This window comes from Elephantulus edwardii, unplaced genomic scaffold (genome assembly GCF_000299155.1).
Source record: "Elephantulus edwardii isolate Elephantulus edwardi_28Jun2011 unplaced genomic scaffold, EleEdw1.0 scaffold00037, whole genome shotgun sequence".
Lineage (NCBI taxonomy): Eukaryota > Metazoa > Chordata > Mammalia > Macroscelidea > Macroscelididae > Elephantulus > Elephantulus edwardii.
The window spans coordinates 18,235,862-18,246,140 of NW_006399787.1; the positions used below are offsets into that span (position 1 = coordinate 18,235,862).

Consider the following 10,279-nt stretch of genomic DNA (forward strand, 5'->3'; position numbering starts at 1 on the left):
ACTTTTAGGAATCTACTCCAAGAAAATAACCACACACAAGTGCATGTAAAAGAATCTTTATCTAGCAAAACATTGGCACTACATAAATGCCCATCAGCAGGACAGTAATTAACACATAGTGGAATACTATACAGCCCTGATAAAGAATGTAATAGTTAATATGCACAGGCATGGAAGGACATATGGCATCGGATGTAAAGGAAGCATGTTCTGAAAAAAAAAACATACAGTAAAACCTCACTTATATACAAGCCTACACAAGGGGAGCTCTGGTGGCCTAGTGGCAAGGAGCTACAATTATAATCCCAGAGGCACATGGTTTGAATCCACCAGATGTTCTGCCGGGGAAGGAGGGACAATCTCCTCCTATACCAGTCAGATCTGTTTTGACGGTACACTCACACAAAAATAAAAATTTTAAAAAATAAAAAATACAATAAAATTTTAAAAAAGCCTACACAAACCTGTCATAGTCTGTGTGTCTCCTGTAAAATATATATGAAACTGAAACGACAATCTTTTCATGATTGACAGAAATCAATTTACACTAGTTACTTCTGGAGACAACCAGGATACCTAGGGAGACTCACTGCTGCGGTCAAGCCCATTCTGACTCACTGCAGCCTCCATCCGGTTTCTGAGGCTGCAAATCTCTACAGGGGGAAACTATTATCATTATCTCATGGAATGCCTGGTGAATTTGAACTACTGCCAGTGTTCTGATGGGCAGAACAACAAAGGACTCCTTATGTTGGGGATAAAGATAGATTAAAAAAAGGCATCCACATTTTTCTCTCAATAAAGCAGACGGAGTAAAAATAGAGATCCAGATGTGTGTGTGTGTGTGTGTGTGTGTGTGTGTGAGTGTGTGTGTACACATGCAAAAGAGGGAGCTCTGGTGGCAGAGTCTGTAGGGAGTTGCTATTAATTCATAGGAGGTGCCTCCTCGACCTTTGGTGGACTTTGAATCTATCAGTTACTTTGAGGGAGAAAAACGGGCAATCTCCTCTCATGCAATTTACAACCTCTTGAAAACTCCCTGAGGAGTCAACTATGATTTGGTTTCAACTCAACAGCAATGAGTGTTAGGGGTTTATTTGTGGTTTTTTGTTTTAATATACATAATACATACAGGCAAAGAGGAAGCCCCTCAATGAGATGAGCTCACACAGTGGCTGCCCAACGGGAGCCGACAAGCACAACTAGGATTGTATGGCCTGTGCACGGCTGGGCACTGTTTTGCTCTGTGGGGCTCTGAGGGGGAATCAATCTGACAGCACCTACCAACAACAAGATACACCTAACTTACATCCTTACTGAGTTAGTTTTTACAGTACGCATGTGATACTTTTATAATTATAAAACCCATAAAAATGGGCTACAAGGTGAAGCCAAACAAAACAGCCAGCCACTTAGCCGGATGCCAGGTGGCAGCTGCTCAACACAGCCCTACATTCTTCACAAAGGATGGGATGAGGCAAGTTCAAGATCATGCCCATGAGAACGGGAGGCCCACAACAACTCCTCCCACCCACCCTTTCCACGTCCAGCAGGACAATGGACCTTGGGGTGCTTTGTCAAGACCTTCCCACTTCTCTTTGAGACAGAGGGATCAATATCCCTCTGGGTAAGTGAATGCTTGGCCAAGTCAGGGCTGGGACACTAGCATCCATGACTGGTATTTAGATGGGTCTCAATGAGTGGAAGATAGTGATTAATTTAGCCAGTTTCCCAAGCCCCTCAAGCGGGACTTAGTGGCAATATTTTCATCTTCATCTTTCTACCCTAGAATTCCAGAATGTGTAGACCTGGGAAATCAAGGCCTAGAAGGAGAGTGGCTGCCCAGAGTCTCGTGGTCAGTAACTGGCAGAGCTGGGGTGGAAACGTAGGGGTCCTGGTGTCACATCCAGGGCTCTTTGAGCTGGCACCTACCTGATGTAGGTGAGGGCATTGCCCTCGGGGAAGTTGTAGGGGTGCCGCTTCCTGAAGACGTGGCCCACCCGGCTGCAGGGGACGATCTCCAAGCTCCCACCGCACATCCACACCCTGAAGGAGAGTTCTGCAGGAGATGGCAGCTGTCAGGAGGGGAAGAGGCCCCTTGGCAAGTCACACCGAGTAAAAGAAGGAAGAGGTGGGTTTCTCCTTTCTTGGGTATCTCACTGGAGACATGGTGGGATTGGAGCTCCTGAACCTGTTTACATGCGGTACACTCATCCCTTGTAGGAGTGGTTGACTGACTGCTCACCCTTGTATGTGTGCGTGACGTGTCCTTCACCCCCCAACTTCCCATATCTGAGCCCTAGGAGAGCAGTGAAAAAAGCTCCAAAAGAACCTCGGGACCTTGAGTTAAAGAAAAACTGAGCCAAACAGTGGTGTCATCCCTAGTCTCTGCCCAGAGGACTGCCAGATGGGAGCTAAGGAGGATACAGCTGCTTGTCAACCAACTCTGAGAGTCTAGCTAGGCCCTGGTTAAAAAGCCAGCCACCACTCTAGCCATAGGCTGCTCCAGCTGGCCTCTCTGCCTGGCCCCGGGCCTCTCCTCTTGGCCTACGTGGTCTCCCTTTATAGGCTACCTGCTTGTCCTCTTAAGACATGTTTCCTTTGGTGGTGGAGCTGAAAGAGCTCTGACAGACCCTGTGTCCCTTGTCGTGTCAGGAGATGCAAGAAGCGGCCATTCTGCTTCCCAGAAAGGGTCATTACAAGTTAGCCACTTGGCTCTCCATCCACCAGTCACCATTGCTGGCAAGAACACACTCTGTAACTTTAAAAGACCCCCCTTCCCCAATCTTTGCTAGTTATTGGTGTTTGTTCTTAAATTTTAAACAAAGACCATTCTCTCCTGAGTTCTGGCCTTGGTCTGTCTGTCACTGTCCCAGTTTTCTTCTAGCTTCAGGCACACATGTCCTGGCCAGGCCTTGGGGCTCTTACCTGGCAGAGCCAATCACAGCTATCCCAGCGAGAAGCAAAGGGGGATGTGAGGATGCCCACCCATGGGTGCAATGCCCTGTAAGCAAGGCAAGTGCAGGGTCCCCTGTGCTCAGTGGGGGGAATAGTTTCACATGAGTTTCACCTGGTGGCTAGTAGAAAGACTTTGACATGTGTTCTCAGTGATATGAGAGTCCTCAAAAATGTTAAGTAGTAGAGTGATGTGATCTATGTCTTAAAATGATGCTTAAAGACCAAAAAAAAAATATTCCAAAACTTAATTAAGAATTGGCAAAGAATTTGAACAGACATCTTCTTCAACGAAGATATACAGATGGCTAGCAAACACGTGAAAAGATACTTAACATGATTAGCCATTTACATCAAAGAAATGCAAATCAAAACCAAAATGAGATACCACTTCAAACTCATAAAGATGGCTACAATTTAAAAAAAATATAAGTAGAAAATGAGAATTATTGGAGAGGATGTGGGGAAAGTAGAGCCCTCATACACTGCTGGTGAGGATATAAAATAGTGTGGCCACTGGGGAAAAGTTAAAATCACCACCTGACCCAACAATTCCATTCTTAAGTATAGAAACCAAAGAATCTGAAAACAAGTACGCAAACAAACGCTTATATGTGACTATTCATGGCGGCCCTATTCACGTTAGTCAAAGGGTGGAAAGAGCTCAGCAGTCCATCAACTGACGAATGTATGAAGAGACTGTGGCGTATACATACAATGGAATTATCCAGCCATAAGAAGGACTGAGGCACTGACGTCCTACAATGTGGCTGATCCTTGAAAACATTATGCTGAGTAAAAAGAAGCCAGACACAAAAGATCACATCATGTGACTCCATTTATAGAAAAGCACCCAGAATAGGAAAATCCATGGAGACAGAAGGCAGATCGGTGGTTGTCAGGGACGGTCGGGTACAGGGAGTTTACATGAACTAGAGTTTTCTTTTGCAGGTGATGAAAATGCTTTGGAAATAGAGATGGTTGATTGCCCAACAATACGAAAGTACTAAATGCAATTGAATTGTACAATGTAAGATGATTACTGTTATGTGAATTTTACCTCAATTAAGAAAAATAATCCTTGATTATTTGATTATTGACCTAAGACTTACTGATATAAGACTAAAGTTTTCACATTTGTCACCCCTCCTAGTCAGGGTAGCTTCTGGGCTCCTGTGTTTAGATCTCTTGGGGTACACAGGAAAGTATCTTTGTGTGGGTATCTCCTTTTCTTCAACAAAGGAATAAAATGAAAGGCTCAAACCCACCAGTGGTGGGAGTCTCAAGCCTCACAACGGTCCCAGCAGCTGAGAAAGTCTGAGTGTTGCAGCTAGCCCAGAAATTCCTTTGAATTTCTTCTAAGAAACAAAACCTTTCCCAGAACTGTTCCACAGTTCACCTTTCAAGTCTCCCAACCACGAAGCTCTTGCCTCAGGCAGGGTTTGGAGTTAGCTATTTGATCATTCTGCTTCCCGTCAGGCCCAGCATCGTAGAGAAAAGGCCTCTGGAGGCAGTGAGGCAGATGCAAGTCTTTACAGGAAACTGTCTTTGTCAAAGTTCTCTTCAGGCTGAGAAGGGGACACAAAGGAGGTCACTGAGGCCCAAAGCACTTGAGGAGGGTTGGGAATGGCAGGGTCACTGCACCCCAGTTCCCAGGATTTTCACTTCCAAAAGCCTGCCTGGAAACTGCCTCCAAGAGTTAAGTTACAAAGCAGAAACTCCAGTCCTGTTTCTACCACGGGTGGCTGAGATTTAGGATCAGGACTAAGTTCTGTTCCACTGTTTATCTATTTCCTGATCACAAAACCCCACTGCTATGGGGTCAATTTCAATTCCCAGTGACCCTGTAGGACAGAGGAGAACTTCTCATAGGGTTTCCAAGGCTGGAAATATTGAAAGAAGCAGAATGTCACAGCTTTCATTCATGAAGCGGCTAGTAGGTTTGAACCACGGACCTTTGGGTTAGCAGCCAAAAACAGTTTGATCCCCAAAACCTGCTCATTAATATAAAATTTGATTCTGATAACAACTCACATACTGGAGTAGTTCTGGTAAGGAGCTCCAGACACCTGTTAAAAACATGGGTTTTCCAACTGATACTGTTTGCCCATCTGCCAAATGGGTGAGATAAGATCAGCCCTACATCCTTCACAAGTAACCTGGGCAGATTAGATAAGGAAGCTATGAGAAAAGGCTCAGTCCAATGCAGAAATGAGAAGTTGCTGTTGTTGTTATGTGCTGTTGAGTCGCCTGCGACTCATAGCGACCTGCGACTCATAGCAACCCTATGTACAACAGCCCTAAACTCCGCTCTGTCCTGTGCCAATCGCACTGTCTCTGACACTCCCATCCCAATTATCCCAGTCACTGAATCAATCCACCTCATAGAGGGCCTTCCTCTCCTGCGCTGTCCCTCCACCCTCCCAAGCATGATGTCCCTCTCCAAGGACCGGTCTTTCCTCACAACATGTCCAAAATAAGTTAGATGGAGCCTCAGAATCCTTGCCTCCAAGGAAGAGGCTTTGGTATTTTATAAGCCAGAAAAGCCCCTTCCAGGTTTCTTCTGCCTCCTCCTCTGTCAACCTGGGTGGTTGCTGAGTGCCCTGACTGGTTCGGCCAATAGGAGAGACAGCAGGAAATCACAGTAGGTAGGAGAGTAAGGGTATCTATCTACCTGGTACCCTCCCCCGGGGTGTCACGGGCTGACTGTCCTTGCTCTCTCCTGTAAGGAACCCTCTCTACACAGCTCACATTGACCTACTTGACCAGTCCCACCCACTACTCCATATGATCCCCTGTGGTTCCCTCTCCCTGCCCCTTCAGTGTGAACACAAAGTGGCCATGTTGGGGGTGCAGTTTGTCTCCTGCCGGTACCCTGGCTGACACACACACTCGATTGAACCATATCCCCACCAGCAACCCTTGGAGGCGAGTGCTTTTCACTTTCAAATGAAAATAGAGTTTTAAAAAGATTCCCAACTTACCAAAATTTTCTCCTCCCCAGATGTCCATCTGGGCGTCATATTTTCCCAAGTGGTTAAACCAGGACTTGTCGATCACGAAGATTCCTCCTGCTATGACAGGTGTCCTGGGAGCAGGAGAGGAATGAGACCATGTTTGGTTCCTTAAAAGTAGGAACCCTTTTCCACAGCCCCATGGCCCAAAGTCATTTCCCCCAGAATCCCCTGCTTGCAGAGTCTATAGGGAGGGACACCTGGTGAGCTCCCTGACCCCTGTGAACTGTCCCCGTGGCTCTGTCCCTGGAAACAGGGCTCATGGCCCAGAACAGAGTTGGCTCTTAGACCGTGTCCCTCCAGGAGCCCCCGGAACCAACCACCCAGGCCTCTGACCCAGGGAAGGAAGCCGCCGCCGCAGCCCTGACCTTATGGGCCTGGTGGGGTCAGTCCGGATTATCTTCTGCTCAAGAGGGATCTGCTCCCACTTGAAATGGAGGCTCCAGTCAAATCCTAAGGGACAGAGCAGGTTGAGAGTGGGGCACAGGGCAGATCCACAAGAGGTTGTGAACTCTGCTCACCCTACACCCCTCAGTCTCTTCTGATCAGAGCTCTGGCTCACGGAAAACCCCAGGCTCTCCACACAGTCATGCTCCTTTTCAGAATGAGACAAGAGTTTATAGTCTAAGGGGCAGAATGGAAATAAGAGAGATAAATAAAATGGATAATGTCAGCCAGAGGCTTATAAATAAAATAAAGGTATGAGGTGTCTGTGCTATTTTCGAAAGAGTAATTCCAGAGAGTCTCTCTGATAAGGTGAACTTAGAGACTTGAACAAAGGATGGATCCATGAAGACCTGGGGAATGGAAATCTAGGTCAAGAGATTATCAGGGGCAAAGGTTCTGAGGTGGTTTCCCAAAGAGGAAATGCCTGGCTCCCTTTAGATTCCCACACAAAGGATCTAATAAAGCCTGTGTCAATTCGTCAGAAATCCAGCCCCCAAGTGGGAAACCTACATTGCCCAACAGCTCTCAGCACTTTCTAAGAGAGCTCTCTGCAGTGATGTAACTGTTCTTTATCTGTGCTGTCTAATATGGTAAGCCCCCAACTTCATTTAGTAAGGTGCCCTGGTGGCTTGATGTTTATGCACTCAGCTGGGACTATAAGGTTGACTGTTTGAACCCACCGAGCAGCTCTGAGGGCCAGGGGCATTTCTACTATAAAATGTGGAGTCACTGGAGGTCAAGAAACAACAATAATTCTATCTAAGTACTGAGCATTTGAATGCAACCAGAACTCTATCAAGATAGGGCAGGATTCAGAGCTGTTGTACATAGGGTAGTTGCAGATGACTTGATGGCACATAACAACAATACTCTAATGTGTTGAGAACTCTGGTGGCCTAATGGTTAAGAAGCTGCACTGCAATCCCAAAAGCACATGGTTCGAATCCACCTGAGATTCGAATCTGTGGGAAAAGGACAGGCAATCCCCTCTCATGAAGTTTACTGCCCCTGAAAACCCACTGGAGAATCAGTTCCAGGTCAGTTCCAACTTGATGGCAAACAACAACAGTACTTTATCACATGGGGTCACTATCAGCTGAGCAACAACTTTATTTAACTATTGAGCATTTGAATGTGACTAGAATGATGTTGTGGTAAGAAGTTGTACTGTCAACTTAAGGCATGTGGTTCGAATCCATCAGATGCGCTGCAGGAGAAAGAGAGGCAACTTCCTCCCTGCAATTGACAGCCTCTGAAAACCCAGTAAATAGTCAGCTACGAGTCAGTTACGAAACAATGGCACACAGCAACAGTACGACCAAAGGATGATAATGTTAAGTGAATTTCATTTTAAAGGATTTAAATACTAAAATATTGCTATTGTTCACTTTACGGGACAGTGCAGCTCTGGTGTGTCTAGAATTGGTGGTGGTGGTGACTGCCGTCGAGTTGAGCATGACTCATAGTGACCCTCTGAACAGAAGACCTGACGCCTTTCTATAACTATCGACACATGCCTCTGGAAACTCCATGAACTCTGTCTAGAATAGAGCATTCCAAAAGTAATATGGACATGATCCACATATGTAATTTTAAATTTTCTAGTATCCACATTAAAAAAAAAGTAAAAAGCGCACATAGAAATAATTCTAATAACATATTTAAATCCAGCACATTTATCTATCATTTTAACATGTAATCAATAGAAAAACTCTTGATGAGATCTCTTACATTCTTTCACCTGAACAGCTAACTGTCATTAATAAAAGCTTCTTGTTGTTAGGAACCCAGGAGGTAGAATGAAAACTCCACCTGGTGGTTCCTGTGCATGGCATGATAGATTGCTGATTTACTACTATGGTCCACAGCGATCTTACTTACTGAATTTTGAAAGCAGATCATTGGGCTTTTCTTTCTAGTCTTAGCCTAGAAGTGCTGCTAAAACCTGTTCAGCATCATGGTAACACACAAACCTCCACTGACAGATTAGTGGTAGTAGGGCATGAAGTATATTTACTAGGAATTGAACTGAGGTTTCCTGTGTAGAAGGTGAGAATTCTACCACTAAACCATTATTGACTCTTCAAACCTGGCTAATAGCTACAGTATTAGACTGCATAGGTCTCCACCTTTCCCAGGTGTACATTCTAGGAACGAATGTCAGGAGATATAAGGCTGATGATCCCCATCTCCAATCCCTAAAGCATCTGTGACATGCTCTTCTGTGGGAATTACAGCCCTGGTTGCTGAGTCGGCAGCATATGGGAAGGATGTGTCTACGCTGGGACAAGGACCGATGGTATCGGGAACCTAGAACTGCCTGTTTTAGCTATTTGTCCCCACTAGGAAGCTCTACCAACTCTCCATTGTCTCCTTGGTAGTAAGGGGTCCATAGTGCTCTCTGGCACAGTTGGGACAAAAGAATACCAAGCCAGGGCCTTTGCCTGCCCTCACCTTTCTCTCTTCAGGTCTAGAGACCCTCCCCAGGGAGCAGGACCCACCTCCTCGAAGGTCAGCAGACGCCGCGAGGTAGGCAAAATTATCCAGACTGATGACATCAATGATGGGACTCACCACTCGGGTATGATCCTAGGAGAGGAGACAGAAGAGGGTGTGAGGCCAGGGACTTTCAGGAGAATGAAAAGGTCCAGCCACCCTCCTGAGGAAGGTCTTGTAGGCTATGCCTAGGGCAGATCCAGAACCCGGGCAGGCTCCCAGGTGCGGTCCTGCATCACCATAAACAGGCTCCCACCTGGATCCATGGGCACACGTGCTCCCCTAGCCTTATGCTTTCATATGATTGTGAGCCCTGCTGGGACGTCACCTTCTTAGGGAAGCCCTTCTTGACTGCTACAGGCCGAAGGGATTCCTCCCTCCTTTAAAAGGCTCTCACAATCGTAGTGTAGGCATGTGCTGCCTGAGATCATGTATCTGTTGCTTCTTTCAACTGTTGTTTTCTTGATGGACATTGATCTTTCTACAAACGTGGGTTATGTCTCCCCAACTGGACCACCCACCAGCAGCTTGAGGATAAGGACCTTGAGGTCCTCATATTACTCCCGCGTCATTGCTCTCATGACACACCACCTCAGAGTCACACTTGGTTTTCCCTATATAACTTCCCAGGGACACAAATGCAGCTCTGCAATATTAATGAGTGGCACAGTGGATTAAGTGCTGGATTGCTAACTAAATGGTTGGAGGTTTGAATCCCTCGGTTGCTCCAGAGCATAGAATCTGCTCCTATTAAGCTTGACAGCCTTGGCAACCTGATTGGGCACTTTTGCTCTGTTCTTTATGAGCTGAAATTCACACAACAGCCATAGGTAATGTCTATTTCACAGAGAGCTTTTTGAGCGTGTATGTTTTATATGTCATATTTTGTTTTTAGGTACAGTCAAGTTGAGTATGACTCAGTGAACCTATTAAAACCAGATCTGAACCCTGCCTGATCCTGAGCCATCTTCACAATTTCTGCCATGTCCAAGCCCATTTTTGTGCCAATTCATTTTGTTGAGGGTCTTCCTCCCTTTTGCTGACCGTCTACCTTTCCAAGCGTGATGCTTTTTTCCAAGGACTGGCCTTTCTGACAACACGCCCAAAGCATGTAAGAAAAAGTTTTACCTTCTTCACCTCTATCATAACGCAAAACTTAATCTCCTTCTCATCAGTCTTCTCTTCTCTCTCCCACAACCATGGACAATTACAGAATAGTCTCTTCTCTTTTCCTACTCTAATGGCTAAGTTTTCATGCGTAAAACTTGGAATTCAGCTCTTCCTCAGCTCATACACCCTCTCAGGCCAAGAAAAGCTCAGAGGAAAGAGGTGGCTGATGGTCAGAGACCACTTTGTAGAGAATTTTT

The 10,279-nt window shown here is 45.9% G+C and overlaps 1 protein-coding gene across 1 annotated transcript in view; it reads right to left on the minus strand.

Moving 5' to 3' along the window:
* The window catches only part of GALNT16 (UDP-N-acetyl-alpha-D-galactosamine:polypeptide N-acetylgalactosaminyltransferase 16), a 158,533-nt gene that overhangs the window by 14,274 nt on the left and 133,980 nt on the right, over positions 1–10,279 (minus strand). Inside the window, exons 7-10 of the mRNA XM_006884747.1 lie at positions 8,918–9,005; positions 6,338–6,422; positions 5,940–6,043; positions 1,933–2,059 (exon numbers count right to left, since the gene is read on the minus strand). Of these exons, the coding sequence (XP_006884809.1) occupies positions 1,933–2,059; positions 5,940–6,043; positions 6,338–6,422; positions 8,918–9,005 (404 nt within the window). The remainder of the gene's footprint in view (positions 1–1,932; positions 2,060–5,939; positions 6,044–6,337; positions 6,423–8,917; positions 9,006–10,279) is intronic.